Source organism: Lipophrys pholis (genome assembly GCF_963383615.2).
Source record: "Lipophrys pholis genome assembly, chromosome: 2".
NCBI classification, from domain to species: Eukaryota; Metazoa; Chordata; class Actinopteri; order Blenniiformes; family Blenniidae; genus Lipophrys; species Lipophrys pholis.
Genome location: NC_137636.1, coordinates 28,420,111 through 28,436,084, shown reverse-complemented (window position 1 = coordinate 28,436,084; position 15,974 = coordinate 28,420,111). Strand labels below are relative to the sequence as shown.

Sequence of the window (15,974 nt, the reverse complement as noted above, 5' to 3'; positions counted from 1 at the left end):
AGTATTCAGTCTTGCCAGTATTTATGAATTGCAATTGGGGATGAGCAATGAGTTGAATGTTTTGGGGCATTCAATCATTACCTACTGCAGGCTATTTTTCTTCTGGATTCTTGTTTGGTTTGTTTAAGCCATTTTGTTTTCCGTCTTTGATGCTTGGCCTTCTGGAGAATTATCAGCATGGTGCTGAAGTAGATCCCAATTGAAAGTAAAAGCAGTGTACTTGCCGGACAGGTCCATCACAGGGCGAAATACAGAGAGACAGATCACACCTCCTGGCATTTTAGTCATCAATTAACTTTCAACACGTACTTTTTGAGGTGTAGGGGAAACCATAGTACTTGGAGAATATCCACGCATGCACGGGGAGAAAACGCAAACTCCACACAGCATGCCCCCAAATCTGGACTAAAACCAGATGTGTACTTGCTGTGATATGAGACTGCAAACCATTACATTTATCTGTGGCCTTTCCAAATCAGCTAATGATGATCCAACAGATTTTTTTCATGTTTTAGTGAAACGCTGTTAAAACTCCCATTGACTGGTGTAAAAGTAAGAATCGCTGAGTTGCTCTGCAGCCTACTTTCTCTATTTTCATTGAGTCTGATGAGACAGTAAATTTCACCACCGAGAAAAGTAAAGTATGAGTGAATGAATAGGACAGATCACATTTTCATTTTGTCTTTTGTATTTGTTAAACATACTTTCTGAATGGCAGCTGCAAAGAGAGAGCAGATATCCTTCAGAATGCAGCAAAATCACGGTGCATTATTGGGAAATGTCAGCATTTTTAATTAACCACAAAGCACTGCTTTTCAGACCGTTTTAATCCAATCTCTTTGTTGGTTTCTATAAGTTGCTGAAAGGCTTAGGGTATTGTGTAGCTTCACTTTAGAGTCGGCGGAAACCTGAGCTGTGGCCTCGGGGTCATTGGGCGTCCAGTCTCTGTTGACAGTGAGCTGGGCTGGGTGAAATATTCGCCGTGCTGGGTCACTCTCCTTCTCTCTCCCCTTCTGTTGCCCCAAACGTTTTGTGAATAGATGATCCATTAACAGAGATGGACTGGTGGCATAAGCGTTGACAGTATCAAGAGCACTGCCCTCCTCACATCTCCGTTTCACCCTGTCCCTTGGGTTTCGCTTTCACCGAGCAGCAGATAAAGTCTGCTCCTTTTGTCAGTGTCTATTTTCCTATCAGACTCTCTTTTCTGTGCATTTGCCTGTGAATAGAGCTGCAGCTCAGCTGTTAGTCTATCCATTTCTCCATTTATCCACCTTTAGCAGTTGTCAAGGGGTATATTAATCGTCTGGCTTTCAGTTCATCCCATCAAAGTATCCCTACATTATCCAAATTAATGTTATTGGTGCATTTAGGGGACTATTAGAAATCCAGATAAGGTGTCAAAAGCGTCAAAAGAGGCACTGCATCATTTATGGGTGACATGTTTGCCCCTTTATTGCTTCCCTCGCTGTTTTATTGTTTCCTGGTGGATGCCGGTCTCCGTTTCATCCACTCTCCCTTTTGTAAACCACTGTCCTCTCTCTACTTAGAGTAAGCTATGAACCTCTTGGCTCAGTGCCATCACAATCCATTCACTACAGCTCAGCGAGACCGCACAGCCGCTACGGTATCCCAGAGTGCACCCTGTCCTTTCCAGCAGCTCCCACTTGTACAGTAAAATGGCAAAATGGCCACTTCACAGATCCCCCTCTTCACCGCATTGTGTCCTTATGAGGCACTGACAATTGCTGTGTGTGTGTGTGCGTGCGTGTGTGCGTGCGTGTGTGCGTGCGTGTGTGCGTGCGCGTGTGCGTGCGCGCTCGCACACCTATGATTGATCTATATTTATATATCAAATATGTGTTTGTGTAAGTTTGCATGTATATTGTGTGGATGACTGTGTGTGTGCATTTATGAATTTATATTCATGTTCATGTATCTATGTGTTTGTGTGAGGGTGCATTCATTGATGTTTGTGTGTGTGTGTCTGTGCGTGTGTGTATTTGACTGTATGTATGAGTCTCACATGACAGCCCACAAACTGAGGGCATATCAATGTTTCTGGTTCAAATTTGTGTGAATTTTTTCAGTGAGCATTTGATTCCCAGATGTAATGTTCCACTCATGAAATATGCGTTTAGCGCATATTAGATGCTTCTTTGAGTCTTTGTAGTTTTTCTGTTTCATGTTTCTTACTTCACCACTCCACTCCAGTTTTAGGGGGAGTAATGGTTTCCATATCTAGCTCAGATTCATCCCTACCTCTCACCAAGTGAAAGCATTGCCAGCGAGTTAGGAAATAGCGGCTAACATTTTAATGACTTAATGAGACCTAATTAGTTGAAATGGGAGAAGGGAAGCGAGGAGCGCGGGGTTGATCTGTGCCTGTGTGGGTTGACATGCGCACATCCATGAGCATGTCTGTTTCAACACATGCTTGTTTTGGTGCTCTTTACATGGAGCACTAGTGTGTGTCTGGCTTTGTGTGAGTTTTGGATGCATGTGTTGTGCATGCATATTTATGCTGTCTCCATGGCAGATGTGTGAGAGAACCAGAGCGCTGTGCTGTGCAGCCTTTCTCTGCATTACCCAGCCTCTTCGTCAGAATTTGATGGTGGGGGGTCAAGCCTCATTTAATCAAGGAAAAAAATTCCATCTGCCATTAACTTAATTAATCCATCGACAAAGAAAAAGAAGCTGTAAAAGACCTGCTTCTGTGTGTGTGTGTGTGTGTGTGTGCATCAATGAAAAAATATGGTTTTTTAAATAGTATTCAAAGAGACACGCCAAATGACCTATAGGGGGGATGTCTGAATCACATTACATGTGCAAGTACACGTGAAAACCTGAAAAGATTTGATGAAAAAGACATCTAAAGTGATACATGTTTAATTTCTTGTATTCTAACCATGAAAAACTGTTTTAAATACTAATTAAATGTCTTTGTTTGACATAGTGAGGACAATAGGCAAAGTTGAAGATAAATGTGAGGTCGGCAAGCACTGGAGATCAGATTCCGGTCATGAAGCCATCATTAATAAGGAGCTTTGAAGTGATATTCTTCTTGAATGATGTCTCAATACAAAGTCTGGATACATAAAACAGCATTTAAAGTTATATGATCACATGATGTATTGAATGGGGTGAGATAGACAGACACACAGTAACATAAATAGTTCTATGGCTATTGGCTATGTACCGCTACAGTGCTTTGGATACATTGTAAAAGAAGCTTATATGAAGCTTTCAATTTGAAAGAAGGATTTTTAATTTGGGTGTTTTTTGCAGCTATTTACATCTTTTCCTGCTATTGATCATTTATTTACCAAGATTCTATTGTTTTGATTATGTCGTGACAAAGACGATTGTTCTCATGCATCTGCCAAAGAGTTTTGACTTTGATGACGATGATGATGATGATGCTGATGCTGATGCTGATGCTGATGCTGATGCTGATGCTGATGATGATGGTGATGGTGATCAGGATGAAGATGAAGATGTTGCAGGAATCAACGCGGTGATGGTGTAGTATTGAATATGGACCTCCGGGTCCATTTTCTGCTGCGGTATATGGACCCCCCCTATAGATAACGAACCCCTCCCCAGCATGAAACATATTTATAAACATTTTATTGTATTAATATGACAGTAAATGTTCTCGACACCTATATAAAATGTGTATTATATCATCTGTAAATTTCCTATGATCTCTTTTACAAGCGTGTCCTGGAGAGCTGGGGGGGCCTCCCAGTGCATGCTTTTTTTGGACTGTGGGGGAAACCAGAGTACCGGAGGAAACCCACACAGGGAGAACAGGCAAACTCCACCCAGAAAAGCCCTGTATTTGACACGACCCTCTTGCTGTGAGACGAGAATGCTAACTACTGCTCCACCGTGCAGCCAATTTTTTATGGCATAGGATATGCCATGTGTATTATGATACTTAGGTCCATTTCCTGTGACATAGATTCTGTACCCCTTGTATTTAATGTATATTATAGTACCCAGGTTCATTTTCTATAGCGTATAAAATGCGCCACCTCTATCTGCACCATCAGGCAATGCCATGCTCTCTAAGAACATGTGCGAGCACTTTGAATCCATTGTCACTCTTTAATAGTTTATCTATGACAAAATTGTTATTCACTATCGAGTGTATTTTATTGTCCATGTTAATATTTATTTACGTGGTAAAAATGTATTAACATTTCAGTGCAAATATTAGGAGTGGTCCATATTCTACAAGCGGGGGTCCATATTCCACTGCAGACAATAGACCCTGGGGTCCATATTCTATGGGGGTCCATTAAGAATCTTACAATGGAAATGATGTTCGCAGCACTTCAGATGAAAGATGGAAAGAACCATTAACCTTTGCTGGCTTTGCTGGATTGCAGTAAAGGCACAACTTTAACCTTTTACAGCTGTGAAATTATTGGCTCATGGACCGAAGATTTAATTGTATTCACTGCACACTGGAGAGCGTGAAGATAGAGTTTCCGTTCAAACTTAGCTGAGCTGTCTCTGCCAGCTTGAGAGACACTCGGTTGTACACGGACGTAAACAATGTGCTGGTGCTGCAGGGACACATGTCTAAAAAACCTGTAGTTTAGGCTTTCAATTTTATTTAATTCTTTCAAGGAATCACATTGTTTTGCTGTCTTATTCATCTTGCATGTTGGTAGTGATTAATTCATGGTTTTTCCTTAATCTGTCGACCATTTCAAGTTTAGTATTAAAAGATTGGCCTCAACATTTTCCTCATCGGAATGTCTGATTATTCTCCTTTTTTTAGGATACCTTTGTAGGAAACATGCATGTGTTTGAAGAGCAGCAGAAATGAGAATATGGGCTACGTCTATAGAGAACAAATCTTTCCCCTCTTTTTTTTTCTGCTGTTGAGTCTTGTTTTGTGTTGTGTGAAGGAACGGATGATTGAAGTTTGAAGAACCAAGGCACATTTGCAATGTAACAAATTATTACTTAAAAAAAAATAGATCCACATTTGCTTGAATATAAACTATGCACAGCCACACTTCATGGAGGAAGTGGTGGTCATCCAACAGGGGCACCTACCCTTAAACATTGGGAAGAAACATAATAAAACTCCTTTTCTCTCCTCTATATCCTCACAACAAATGGAATAGCAGAAAGCCTCTACCTCTGAGCCTGGTTCTGCAAAGGTTTCTTCCTGTTAGAGAGAGTTTTTCTTAACCACTGTCACTTATGCTTGCTCACGTGGATTTGTTGGGTTTCTGTCTGTAAACCCAACCACCTAGAAATATAAACAATATAAATAAAGTTGAATTGGCTGCATTAGGCCTGTTGGGGCAGGGAGTCGTCAATATAATATCAATAATCATCCATCCATCTTCTATACCACTTATCCTGTTCAGTGTAGCGGGACTACGGGAACCAATTCCAGCTAACTATGGGCAAGAGCATGGTATACCCTGGTCAGGTCCCCAGTCCCACAGAGAGACAACCACACAGGCTCCCAATCCCAACTGTATTTGAACACGACTTTCTCACTGTCAGGCGAAAGCATAAACCACAGTACCACCAATCCACGATTCCAAACTTAAAAAAGGCAGCGCACCAAGTGCTTACAGGTGTTTTTGTGGTGTCCACCTCTTAGTGGGTCCACTTTGCATCTTTGACATCCCCCAGCATACACAACTTGACCATTAGTTTTGGTTTGGTACAAGAACACTCTCTCGAGAAGGACACAACCTGGTTTCTCAGAGCTCGAAGTTGCCCTATTGTATCAACCTTATCACCCACCATCAGTCAAATGTCGCCTGCTAGTTCTTTGAGCTGACAGAAATCGTTTGTGATCCCAGAAGCTCAAAACAAGAAATAATAGCGACAACAAAGAAAACCTGTTTGGCACTGGCCAAAAGGAAAGTCTTCAAGGGTACAAGCCACAGATCAGAGATCAGTCGTTAAACCAAAAAGACAAAAAAAGACAGAATGTCACAAAGAAATAAAGCTTAGGTTAAATTGCAGTATTGTGAATTTGTTAAAAATGTTTTCCATAAATAATTTCCAACAATTGCTTTTGTATTGAATAACTTTAAAGGCGCACACGTGCCATTTTTACCTGTCAGAAGGAGTGACTGCTGCCACGCTGCACTTTTCTCGGTCACTATAAATGTGTTGAGCAGTAATGGCTTCAAAAGCGCCACACATAAATCAGCTGTCAGGGTTGTCAATAGCAGAGGTCAGACAGTATTAGCTCTCTCAAAAAACAACAAAAAAAAAAGACATCTGCTCACACTTATATGATACTTCAGCTGAGCCCTGCAGTGGTTGTGTGAAATTGTTTCTGCCAAGTGAATAAATGTTAAGTATGAAAAATGACTTTAAAGCAACATCAGACTCCTCACTCAAATCTTAAAGGTGCCGATTTGCCATTTACGGATGTGAAGGTACTGTGGTCAGAAAAGTGAATTTAAGTTATTTATTATACCAAGAAAATGTCAAATAGCTTCTGCAAATAGTAACAATTCCCTGACAAAGATGAACTAGGTACACTACAGTGTTGCAGTGGCGATTTTTCTCCATCAATGGTAGAGTGCGTGTATGCTCGTGGAAATTTGTTGAGATGTTTAGGGTAAGTAATTACAAGTAGAACAAATCCGCATCATCAAAATGTAACAATTCTTATGTGTTCTGTCACAGCTGAGGCATTACTTAACCAAACGCTGTGCACAGACTTGAGTGAGGACATAGTTTGCAATATACTCATTATGCAGAAGCTCCTGACTCTGCCTCTCTGATCTGCAGCCCCTCACTTAAACGGAGACGTTGAAATGCTCCACACCATCATTAAGTTGTGTTTTACGCCACTTTCCAAGTACTTTGCTCTGATATACAGTAGTGGGTGGTGAACATTTACTGTCCACTTACAAGGAAAGGAATTTTCCCTCGTCTCATACATATTACAAAACAGATGTTAATGCATAATGTATGAATACCTGCATATTTGGAGCATTAACAATAGATCATGCTTATGATACTCTTTTTTTATTGGTCTACTGAAAGCAGAGCAGGGAAACCAGTGACCCTTACATTTTATACATCATTATCTGGCCTGTGGATGAATCTTAATTAAAGGCTTCTCTCTGACTAAAGTAATTTCTTACTGTATTTGTTCCAACTCCAAACTCTCATTTCTACATTATTAATTGTCATTAGGTTTTGCTGTAGCTAAAATCTTTCCTGTTTTTCTTGGCTTTTTCTGCGGTTTCCGGTTTAACTAACTAAATTCAGTATTGTTCTTCAGGATAAATTATGACCACCCTCTCTTGGGAATAAATGTGTGATTTGTGTTCACTGAAACTGTATTACTTTACATTCACACTGATCCAATACAGTGAATGTTAAAAAGTTCCCAAACTATAACGCTGAAATGAAGTTCCCCATCAATGAACCATTACATCGTGAGTAGTTTTTTCGGCTCACATCATCACATCACACCACCTCATCAAACTCCTGCTCCAGGATTTCCCCCCTTTTACTGACTTTAATGTCCTGCTGCTGACATACAAATCCCTTCATGCCGTTGCTCCCTTTTCATTTTCAGAGCTCCACCTCCTCCTCCGGCCTCCCCTCTGTGCCCAAACACCCCGCCTCTGGAATGCACCACCCCTATCCATCTGTGCTGCCAACATTATTGACTGTATTGAAGTCATGCTAGAAAATGACAAATTGACAGTGAAAGTGATCCTAAACAGCAGATTTTTCAAATGGCTCTCATGTGACACTTTAACAATGAGGCTGGACAGAGCAATGTTTTATTTTGGTTTTTTTCTGCATATTGTGACAGCTAAAACAGACATGTTGCTTTTGAATAAACCAAAACCCTGATCGGCATAGACTTGCAGGTATGGATAACATGTAATATTTCTCTTTGTTTGACACAGAAAAGCCTGTTTCAGTGGAGCTGAGCTGCGGTGCCGGGCCCAGCCATGTAGTGTTGGAGCCAGGTTCGCCCCTCCTGCTGGACTGCAACTTAGGGGCCAGCGACACGCCGTTCAACATCACCTGGCGAAAGGATGGACAGCCACTGCCTCTCCAAGGGGTTGACTACGTGCAGTATTTTACCAACGGATCCCTCCTCCTGCTGCCCTCCGTTAAAGATGCCCATGCTCCCCGAGGCGTGGAGGGGGGATACAGCTGCCTGACTGCCAGCGCCCTCGGAGCACTCACCAGCCGGACTGTCAATGTGCTCCAAGCAAGTGAGTGCACAGATTGAGTCACCAGCTCATACGTATGTTGATATCCAGAATCTTAAATGTCATGACTGATTATTTAACAGTTCAACTTTTTAAAGAAAGAATTCCATAAAACAAGGATTTAAGTAACTGCCGTTCATGATTTCTTCAACATGTCATTGCTCTGTTTTGGTGAGATTATCCGACAAAACGCACCATCGAGAGCCAAAACTATTCGACTGACTGCACAATGCAGAATAATTTTGCTAGTACTGTTTTATACGAGTTTGAGTGAAATGCCAGACTGAGGAAATTTCATGTGGTCACGATTATTTTCAAATTGTACTTTTTTTAAAATGTAAAAATGCATCAAATGTGCGAAAAACAAAGGAAAAGATTTGGAGCTCTCATTTTTACATAAATTCTTATTGTCATAATAATTACACAACAGAACAGTCTAACAGAACTTCAAACTGGGTAACATATCAACTCTAAAAACAACACTTTATTTTATTATATTGGTGAATGAAGTCATAGTAGAATGTCATTTATAATTCTAACAATAGCTAGAAGTAAGTATTCACTACAGCTGCTGAGATAACTAGAAGTAAAGACAATAGGAAGTTTGGAAAATAGTTGATTGCCTGCATTTTCAAATAAATGGATGCTTTCTGTTGAGCAAATATTTATTATCTACTAAACTTCACAGAAGATGCTATTTGAGGCTAAATAAGTAAAGTTTGTGCTCAAATTCATCATACACATACAGTCTACACATTGCACTATGTGTGGGTGGGTGGTGGGGTGAAGCTGGAAAAGTGCTTTCAAAAACTGATATGTTCATAGTTTATTTTTGTCTTTCAAAGTCATCTATCAGGAGAAACATCAATGCAGCATCGGTTATTCTCAGTACATCCCCATACAGTTTTTATCGGGGCATTCAGGGAGGTCGTTTTAAAACATGTTGGAGAAGTAAGCATGGGTCTTCTGTGGATGTGGTGATCTGGTGGCGTCGTAGTCGTGAGACAACATGTGCAGCATGGCTGATGTTACAGAGGAGTCTTAGTTTGATTCAGTCTTTCATTTAGAGCATTCTTTTGGGTACAATTTGCACACACAGTGTGATTTGTGATTTGTCAGTTTTGTCGGGGGAATTTCTTTACACAGACGTCGATGAACTAAGTTCTCGTCCGTCTCAGATGCTGCTGGACCGAACAAGTGTCCCGGGGGCAGGTATGCTCTTAAATAACATTTTGGCTCTGAGCAAGAAAGGAGCAGTTGGTGCAAATGAACGAAAGTGCACCGGAAGAGGGGTTATGAGGGATGAGAGGAAAGGCAGCAGCTCTGTAATCGGCCCTGTGAGGTGGCCTTTTTTTTTTCTTTTTTGCTCACTCCTAAGTGGGAGTCTTTATTTAGTCATTAGCTTTGTGTAAAGTGAGACAGTATCCTCAGTGGATTCCCCTTCTTTTGTCAGCTGTCACATGCCTATTTATGAGGATCTCTTGTTTGAGGGACAATACCGAATAAAAGGGAGGGAGGGGGAGGGCTGGATGAATGGTGAGAAGGCGGAAGAAGCTGAAGAGAGTTTGTGCTGATTGTGAAAGGAAAGTCTTCCTGAGAACATTAACAATGACCTTCAGTGTGAGTGTATAGGTGTACGCATGAGTGTGTGTGGTTTGTGAATTAAATCAGCGGCAAAGAGCTATGAGATAGACGTGACCCGCGTGTAGGAGGCCAGAGCCATACTGTCCGAGCATTGACATTGAGTCGGACGTTCTCATTTCCTACTGTGTCTTGACGAGCCGGAATGAGAGTGAAGAGCAAACGTTGCAGGGATCACATCTGTGAAAACACATTACGAAAGCCACCTGCTCCATTTTCTCTGTCGCAATATATGATGCGTGTGGCCTCAACAAACAGCATGCACGTGTATCAGAGGGAAACAGTGAGGGAGAGCTGCTCCCTAAATGCAGATTTACAGAAAAGAATCGTCTCTATAAACTCTGCGGTAGAGCTTTCTCCTCAGGCAAAATGACAGAGGTGGCGCACAGAGTTATATTCATGGGTAAATGATGATGAGTTCAAAAAAAGAAAGAAGAAAAAAAAGCAGCTTTTAATGTTAATTAGTCCAGTTAACCTTTCTCATTATGAGGCTGCTAAGGTGAATGTCAATGTTTCTAAATCCTGTGAGCTTTTGCAAAGCATTTGAATCAAACAGCTGATGTCCTAACCATGAATGGCGCACACTCTCCTCCAAGCAGACACAGCTTTCATTGACATGTGTAAACGTTTGTTTCAAGGTTTGACTTTTTTGTTCTTCAGTATTTCTTCTGCCTCACGGCGGTTACGTAACCTTTAATAAGTTATTATAATGCAAATTAATATACATTTTCTAAAAATGTGCAGCTCTTTGTACCTCGTGCTACAAAAAAAAATTAAAATCAGATCAGGAAATGTTAATTCAAAAGAAATCGCCCCCGTTGAAACCTTTTGGCTTAGCAGGATTACTGTAAATGGCTTTGTTTTGTCAATGTTGAAGGGCATGCATGTCAAAACTGATGGAATTGCACATATTTTTTTTCCTGCAGTTATTACAAATATGTGTCGAGGCTGAGGGCATGCTCGATGAGTTTTCACAGTGTTACTCAGCCTGAAAGCTGGGTAGCAAAGAGGTCACGGGGTGGAATTATCTACTTGCAGAAGGGGAGGGGAAAAAAACGCTGCAATCTGATAGCTGTGGGGCCAAAGAGTGGGGCATAGATAAATGTACAGACAAAAGCAGAGAAAGAGTCGGGGTAAAGTCAAGGGCAGGGGAGAACCAGAAAAGGAAAAAGGAGGAAAGAGAAGCGAGATGGAGACTTTTTTTTTTTTTGATTCAGTACATTAAAGGGTTGAAACTTTAGATAGAGCCTGAGGAGCTGTCTGACAATCTCCCCTGCATCGAGCAGTTGCTAGGAAACAATTGGACATATTTTTGACCCTGTGGTCTTGGTATGTCACATTTAGCTCGGAGTTGTTACAATTGAAAATTGGCCCAATGTGTCATCACAAACTTGTGTCAGCTTTGTAACATCTGAGAGCGCGACCCGCATGGGGTTGAAAGGATCTGCCATGGAATTTCATCCGGCCTCTGGACACTCACAGAGTCCTGGGAAAAGACTAATATGATTATACTTTGACGGAGCGGAGGTGGAAGCCTGGCCGGTCACCATTGTTCCATCACAGCGTGAACACAAGCAGCCCCTCTGCGCATTAACGTCTGCTAATGCGCACTCTCACTTATCAGCTGTTATCCACTGCTCACATGTTGGCACCTTCTCGATGGACACACGCACATGCACACGCACACACACACACACACACACACACACACACACACACACACACACACACACACACACACACACACACACACACACACACACACACACACACACACACACACACACACACACACACACACACACCAGTGGACAAAAATGAACAAAGTGATCCATAAATATAATCACGGGCATCAAGGCACACACTTGAGTAAAGAGTGAGGTACAAGTAGCTTGGTACACATTCACTTCAATTTACACATGTGCACACGCTTACACACTCAGGCAGCTGGCAGCCTGTCAAGCAGTCTGGCAGTGGTACAGGTTGTGTGTTTACTTGAGGGTGTCATGCTGTGTAATGGCTGGAAGTTGCAGGGGTCAATCATCAACATCTCTTGTCAAATTTGCTGCGTGACAATCGTTGTTTCTGAAATGATTCAAATGCTTTCTGCTACTGCTACTGCTGCTGAGCGTTTGTGTGTGTGTGTGTGTGTGTGTGTGTGTGTGTGTGTGTGTGTGTGTGTGTGTGTGTGTGTGTGTGTGTGTGTGTGTGTGTGTGTGTGTGTGTGTCCACCTCTGACAGACTCATTCAGGAACTTTGGTCCCTCAACTTTGTTTCTGTGACCAATAGGTGGCACGATAAGGGTTAGGGTTCATGTCTCCTCACACTTGCAGCAGTTTGAAGAACATAGAAAGACATACTGAATATTGGGAAAGCTTGAAAAAGTTTTTTTTTTTTCACTTTTACGACAAAGGTTTAGAAAGATTCTGCTCAGGATGCTCAGATCAACATTCCCAATCAACATTTTTTCTGGTAGTTACCATTATTATTAGTTCCTCTATAACAATCATATTAACTATCAGACATCAACTTTCACATATTTGATGGTATTTAGACCTTCAACCAATTTCAATTTTCTTAATGATGCAAATACCTATAATGTATGGATTAAAACATTTGTTAACAGTATTTATTCTTATCATGAAGATGAACGTTCTTTGCAGTTTTCTTCTGGATTCTTCATGTATATTTGTATATATTGATGCGCTGCTGGCTGGGAGTTCTTATCATCCTTTTTGTGATTAAACAATGAAGATTTGAATCGATTGATGTTTCCGGTTGTTGCATCAACTGGTTAATTGTTGCGCCACTTCAAGCTTGACTGAATTTATTTTGACGGCTGTTAATTGGATTGAAGTTGCGACTTTTGCCGTGACTTTCTGTGTCGTAAGAGGATCGGCGCGATTGAGCTTTCTGAAGTAAACTGGTGTGGCACCGGAGAGTTTTCATGATTGGTTAATCGTCTAGAAAATCGTCAGAAATAAGCAAACGTGGTATAAACAATGATACAAATCTTTACAGTATCCGGGGTGTGATACATTTGATGAATGTGACTTTGCATCGCCAATAAATCAAAGTTTAGTTTTCAGTTACTCAGTTCACTAAACTGTGTATGGACATTAATTTTTCTCAGATAATTTATTAACTCCAGCGATCCCCTTAATTTGCTTCTAGTGTAATTACAGTGCTGACATTTGAGGGGATGAGTTTAATTTCTCAGTAATAATTTAGGGATTACCAGTGAATTAGGCACAGAATTCATGTTCTAAAAAAAACTTTTGTATTCTCTTCACTCTTGAGCTGGTGTTGTCATTGTGTCACAGTGGGATTTTTTTTTTATCCAACATGTTCATTTAAACAATGAGTTGTAGTTGTAACATACTTATTTTGTACTCAAAAACAGAACAACAGGAGATGATATTTCATTTAGATATAAAAACACCAGACATTGACCACTCTGATGTCGCTCCTGGGTCGAAGCCTTTCTGTTTGAAGGTTGCATGTTCTCCTTTTTTCTTCAGGCGCTTTGCTTTATTCCTATAATCCAACAACAAATTGGCCGCAGCGTTGAGTATATCTGTGTGATAGAGTCTGCCTTTGTCTCAGCCCTGTTATTGACTGGAAACTTCATTGTGTATTCTACCACTTATTAAATGTCAGCTGGGATCGACTCCAGCCCCCACAGTCCCAACTAGGATAAAGTAGGCACGGGTGCTGACACAATCTTCTGGAGAACTTCCACAGTAATGGATTTGTCTGTTTAGATGAAAAAAAAAAATTATTGAGAACAATGTATGATAAGTTTAAAAAATAGTACATAAGTTTGATATTAAGTTAAAATCCTGTGTTCACCTTCACAGAGCTTCTCAGTCAGGGAACAAAGCTCTTACATATGTTAGTCTATGGCTTCAGATTGTATTCCTCTAATACTGCCGTGGTTTCCCCTGCTTTTGGTTGCCTTCTCTGTCTTCTTTCTCTGCTCACTGCTTTGATCCACCCCCACGCTCTACTTTTCAGTCAAGGCTACAGGCGAAGTGGCTGGGCCAGCCTGCCTGTTTTGTTCTCTCCACCAACAGCCTGTTGGGGTCAGAGGTCAGAGGCCCTCAGACAGTGCTCCACGCTGCCCCCTGGTGATCAGTAATGCCCACATAGTTGCTTTCACAAGAGTGCGTGAACGCTTGGAGGCACTGGAAATTGGAACCATGCCAAGAGTTGACCTGAAGGGAGAAATAATTCAGCCAAGTCTGATTATGTCCCCAAATATTCTCTCATCGGAACTTTCAAGGTCACTTTCAGGAGTGGGGAAAAGGCTTTAATTGAATTACATAAATTAATATTGCACCTTAAATATGATTTAATATTGCACCTTTTGTAAAAGATCAAATAGCATTAGTGGACAAATCAGAAGTCTGTAAAATACAATGTGGTTAAGTGCCATCCACGTATGAGTATGGTCCTCTATCGAAAGTAAACCACTTACACACAATTAGGCCGTTTAAACAAATGCTGTGAATGATGTGACTGGTGAGGTCATTTCTGTTTGCGCTCTGTTAAAGCCTTAGCTTATAATTGAGATACAGTCTGTTTTTGCCTTAACTGAATCGGTTTATTTAATTAGGTCTACTGGGTATGTATTCAAATGCAAGCCATGTGGAATGTAAACGAAGTCGAGTTGGGAGCGAGTAGAGGACCAGGATTATAATAATAACACCACTTAAAGAGTGTGTCACATCACATGTGACGTCTCATCCATCATACCTAATGTAGCTGTATAGTTACCAGATCAAACAAAGGGTTGATTTCACAAGTAGATTTCCTGATAGTTTTTGTGTCAAGCACCGGTCTGACATGGATGAATAACCCATTGATTACTCTCATTTACGTGCTGACAGGTCTGTCTCAGTTTCATCAGGAGCCATCACCTCAAACAGTGCCCAACGGGGGAGCAGCTCGCTTTGAGTGCCAGATCGAGGGCGTACCCACACCTGTCATTACTTGGGAAAAGGACCAAGTCGCTGTCCCTGTGGAGACAAGGTAACCCTGTTGTGTGTTTTCCCTCTTGTCTTTTGTCTTCTTGTGGTTGCTTAACCCTCCCCGACAAATTACAACTCTTGACAGTGTATAATCACCGTACATGTGGCGTACCTTTAATGCAATTTCACCTGGGGGAATATGATGCTGACGCTTCTAGCTCTGTTTAAAAATATGCTAGGTCCTAATATGCTTTGATTAGATCTGTGTCTGTACAATACTCAAGCAGTCTTAGCCATCTACTATATGTATCAATAAGAGATATTGTGTTGCTCTCAGTTTGTAGTCCATTTAAAGAAACTTGCATGCTGAGTTCCAGCAATTGAAGTGGCACGCCACAATGATGTTGTTTATTCTGCTTATTTAGCTCAGTGTTTTTTATTTTCTCTGTGAAGTAAAAAAAAGAAAAAAAAGAATGCATTTGTGTTTTCAATAATGAAACTTGTGCCAGGTTTGTAAATCTAAAACTGGAGCCTAGTTTGTCTTCTGTTATTGCACTAATGACAATGCTGGTGAAAGGATTTGCTAGACACTTATAAAGAATCGATAAATGTCCCTGTGTGGGAAATACCTTTGAAATTACTTGAGAAATGACTTTAATTGAAGAAATTGTCAAGAACTTTTAAAGCCTTCCATGCTGTAACAGTCCACTAAATGTTTTGCTTTTATTCAAAGTTCATAATGAATTGAGAGAAGAACTACCTTTGAAATATAAATTCAGCATTTCAGTAACAGTAGCACTACAAATTCACCTTGAGTCTAAATGAGCATCTCATTCTCAGTCCTGCGTGCTTTTGGAAGTAACCCGAAGACATATTTCAGACGTATAAGCCCGTGGCCACATCCTCCACATATCACTGTCAGTTCTCTGGTCGCAAATATTCTCATTTAGTGAGCCACTTAACTATATTGACATTTCATTGTGGCTCGACTGGCCCTGAAATTTGTTTCCAGCCTTATTGTGCAGAGCGAAGTGTTAATGGCTGCTGTAGCCCTGTATGACCTGCAGACAACTTGCTGCTTATAAGGTCTTATTGGTGGGATGTGGTTCTCCCACCTCAG

At 41.0% G+C, this 15,974-nt stretch overlaps 1 protein-coding gene across 2 annotated transcripts in view; it reads left to right on the top strand.

Moving 5' to 3' along the window:
• Positions 1-15,974, top strand: part of igdcc4 (immunoglobulin superfamily, DCC subclass, member 4) — a 51,850-nt gene that overhangs the window by 14,350 nt on the left and 21,526 nt on the right. For both annotated transcript variants that reach the window (XM_080458542.1, XM_080458541.1), the window contains exons 2-3: positions 7,929-8,243; positions 14,774-14,915. In XM_080458542.1, the coding sequence (XP_080314668.1) occupies positions 7,929-8,243; positions 14,774-14,915 (457 nt within the window). The remainder of the gene's footprint in view (positions 1-7,928; positions 8,244-14,773; positions 14,916-15,974) is intronic.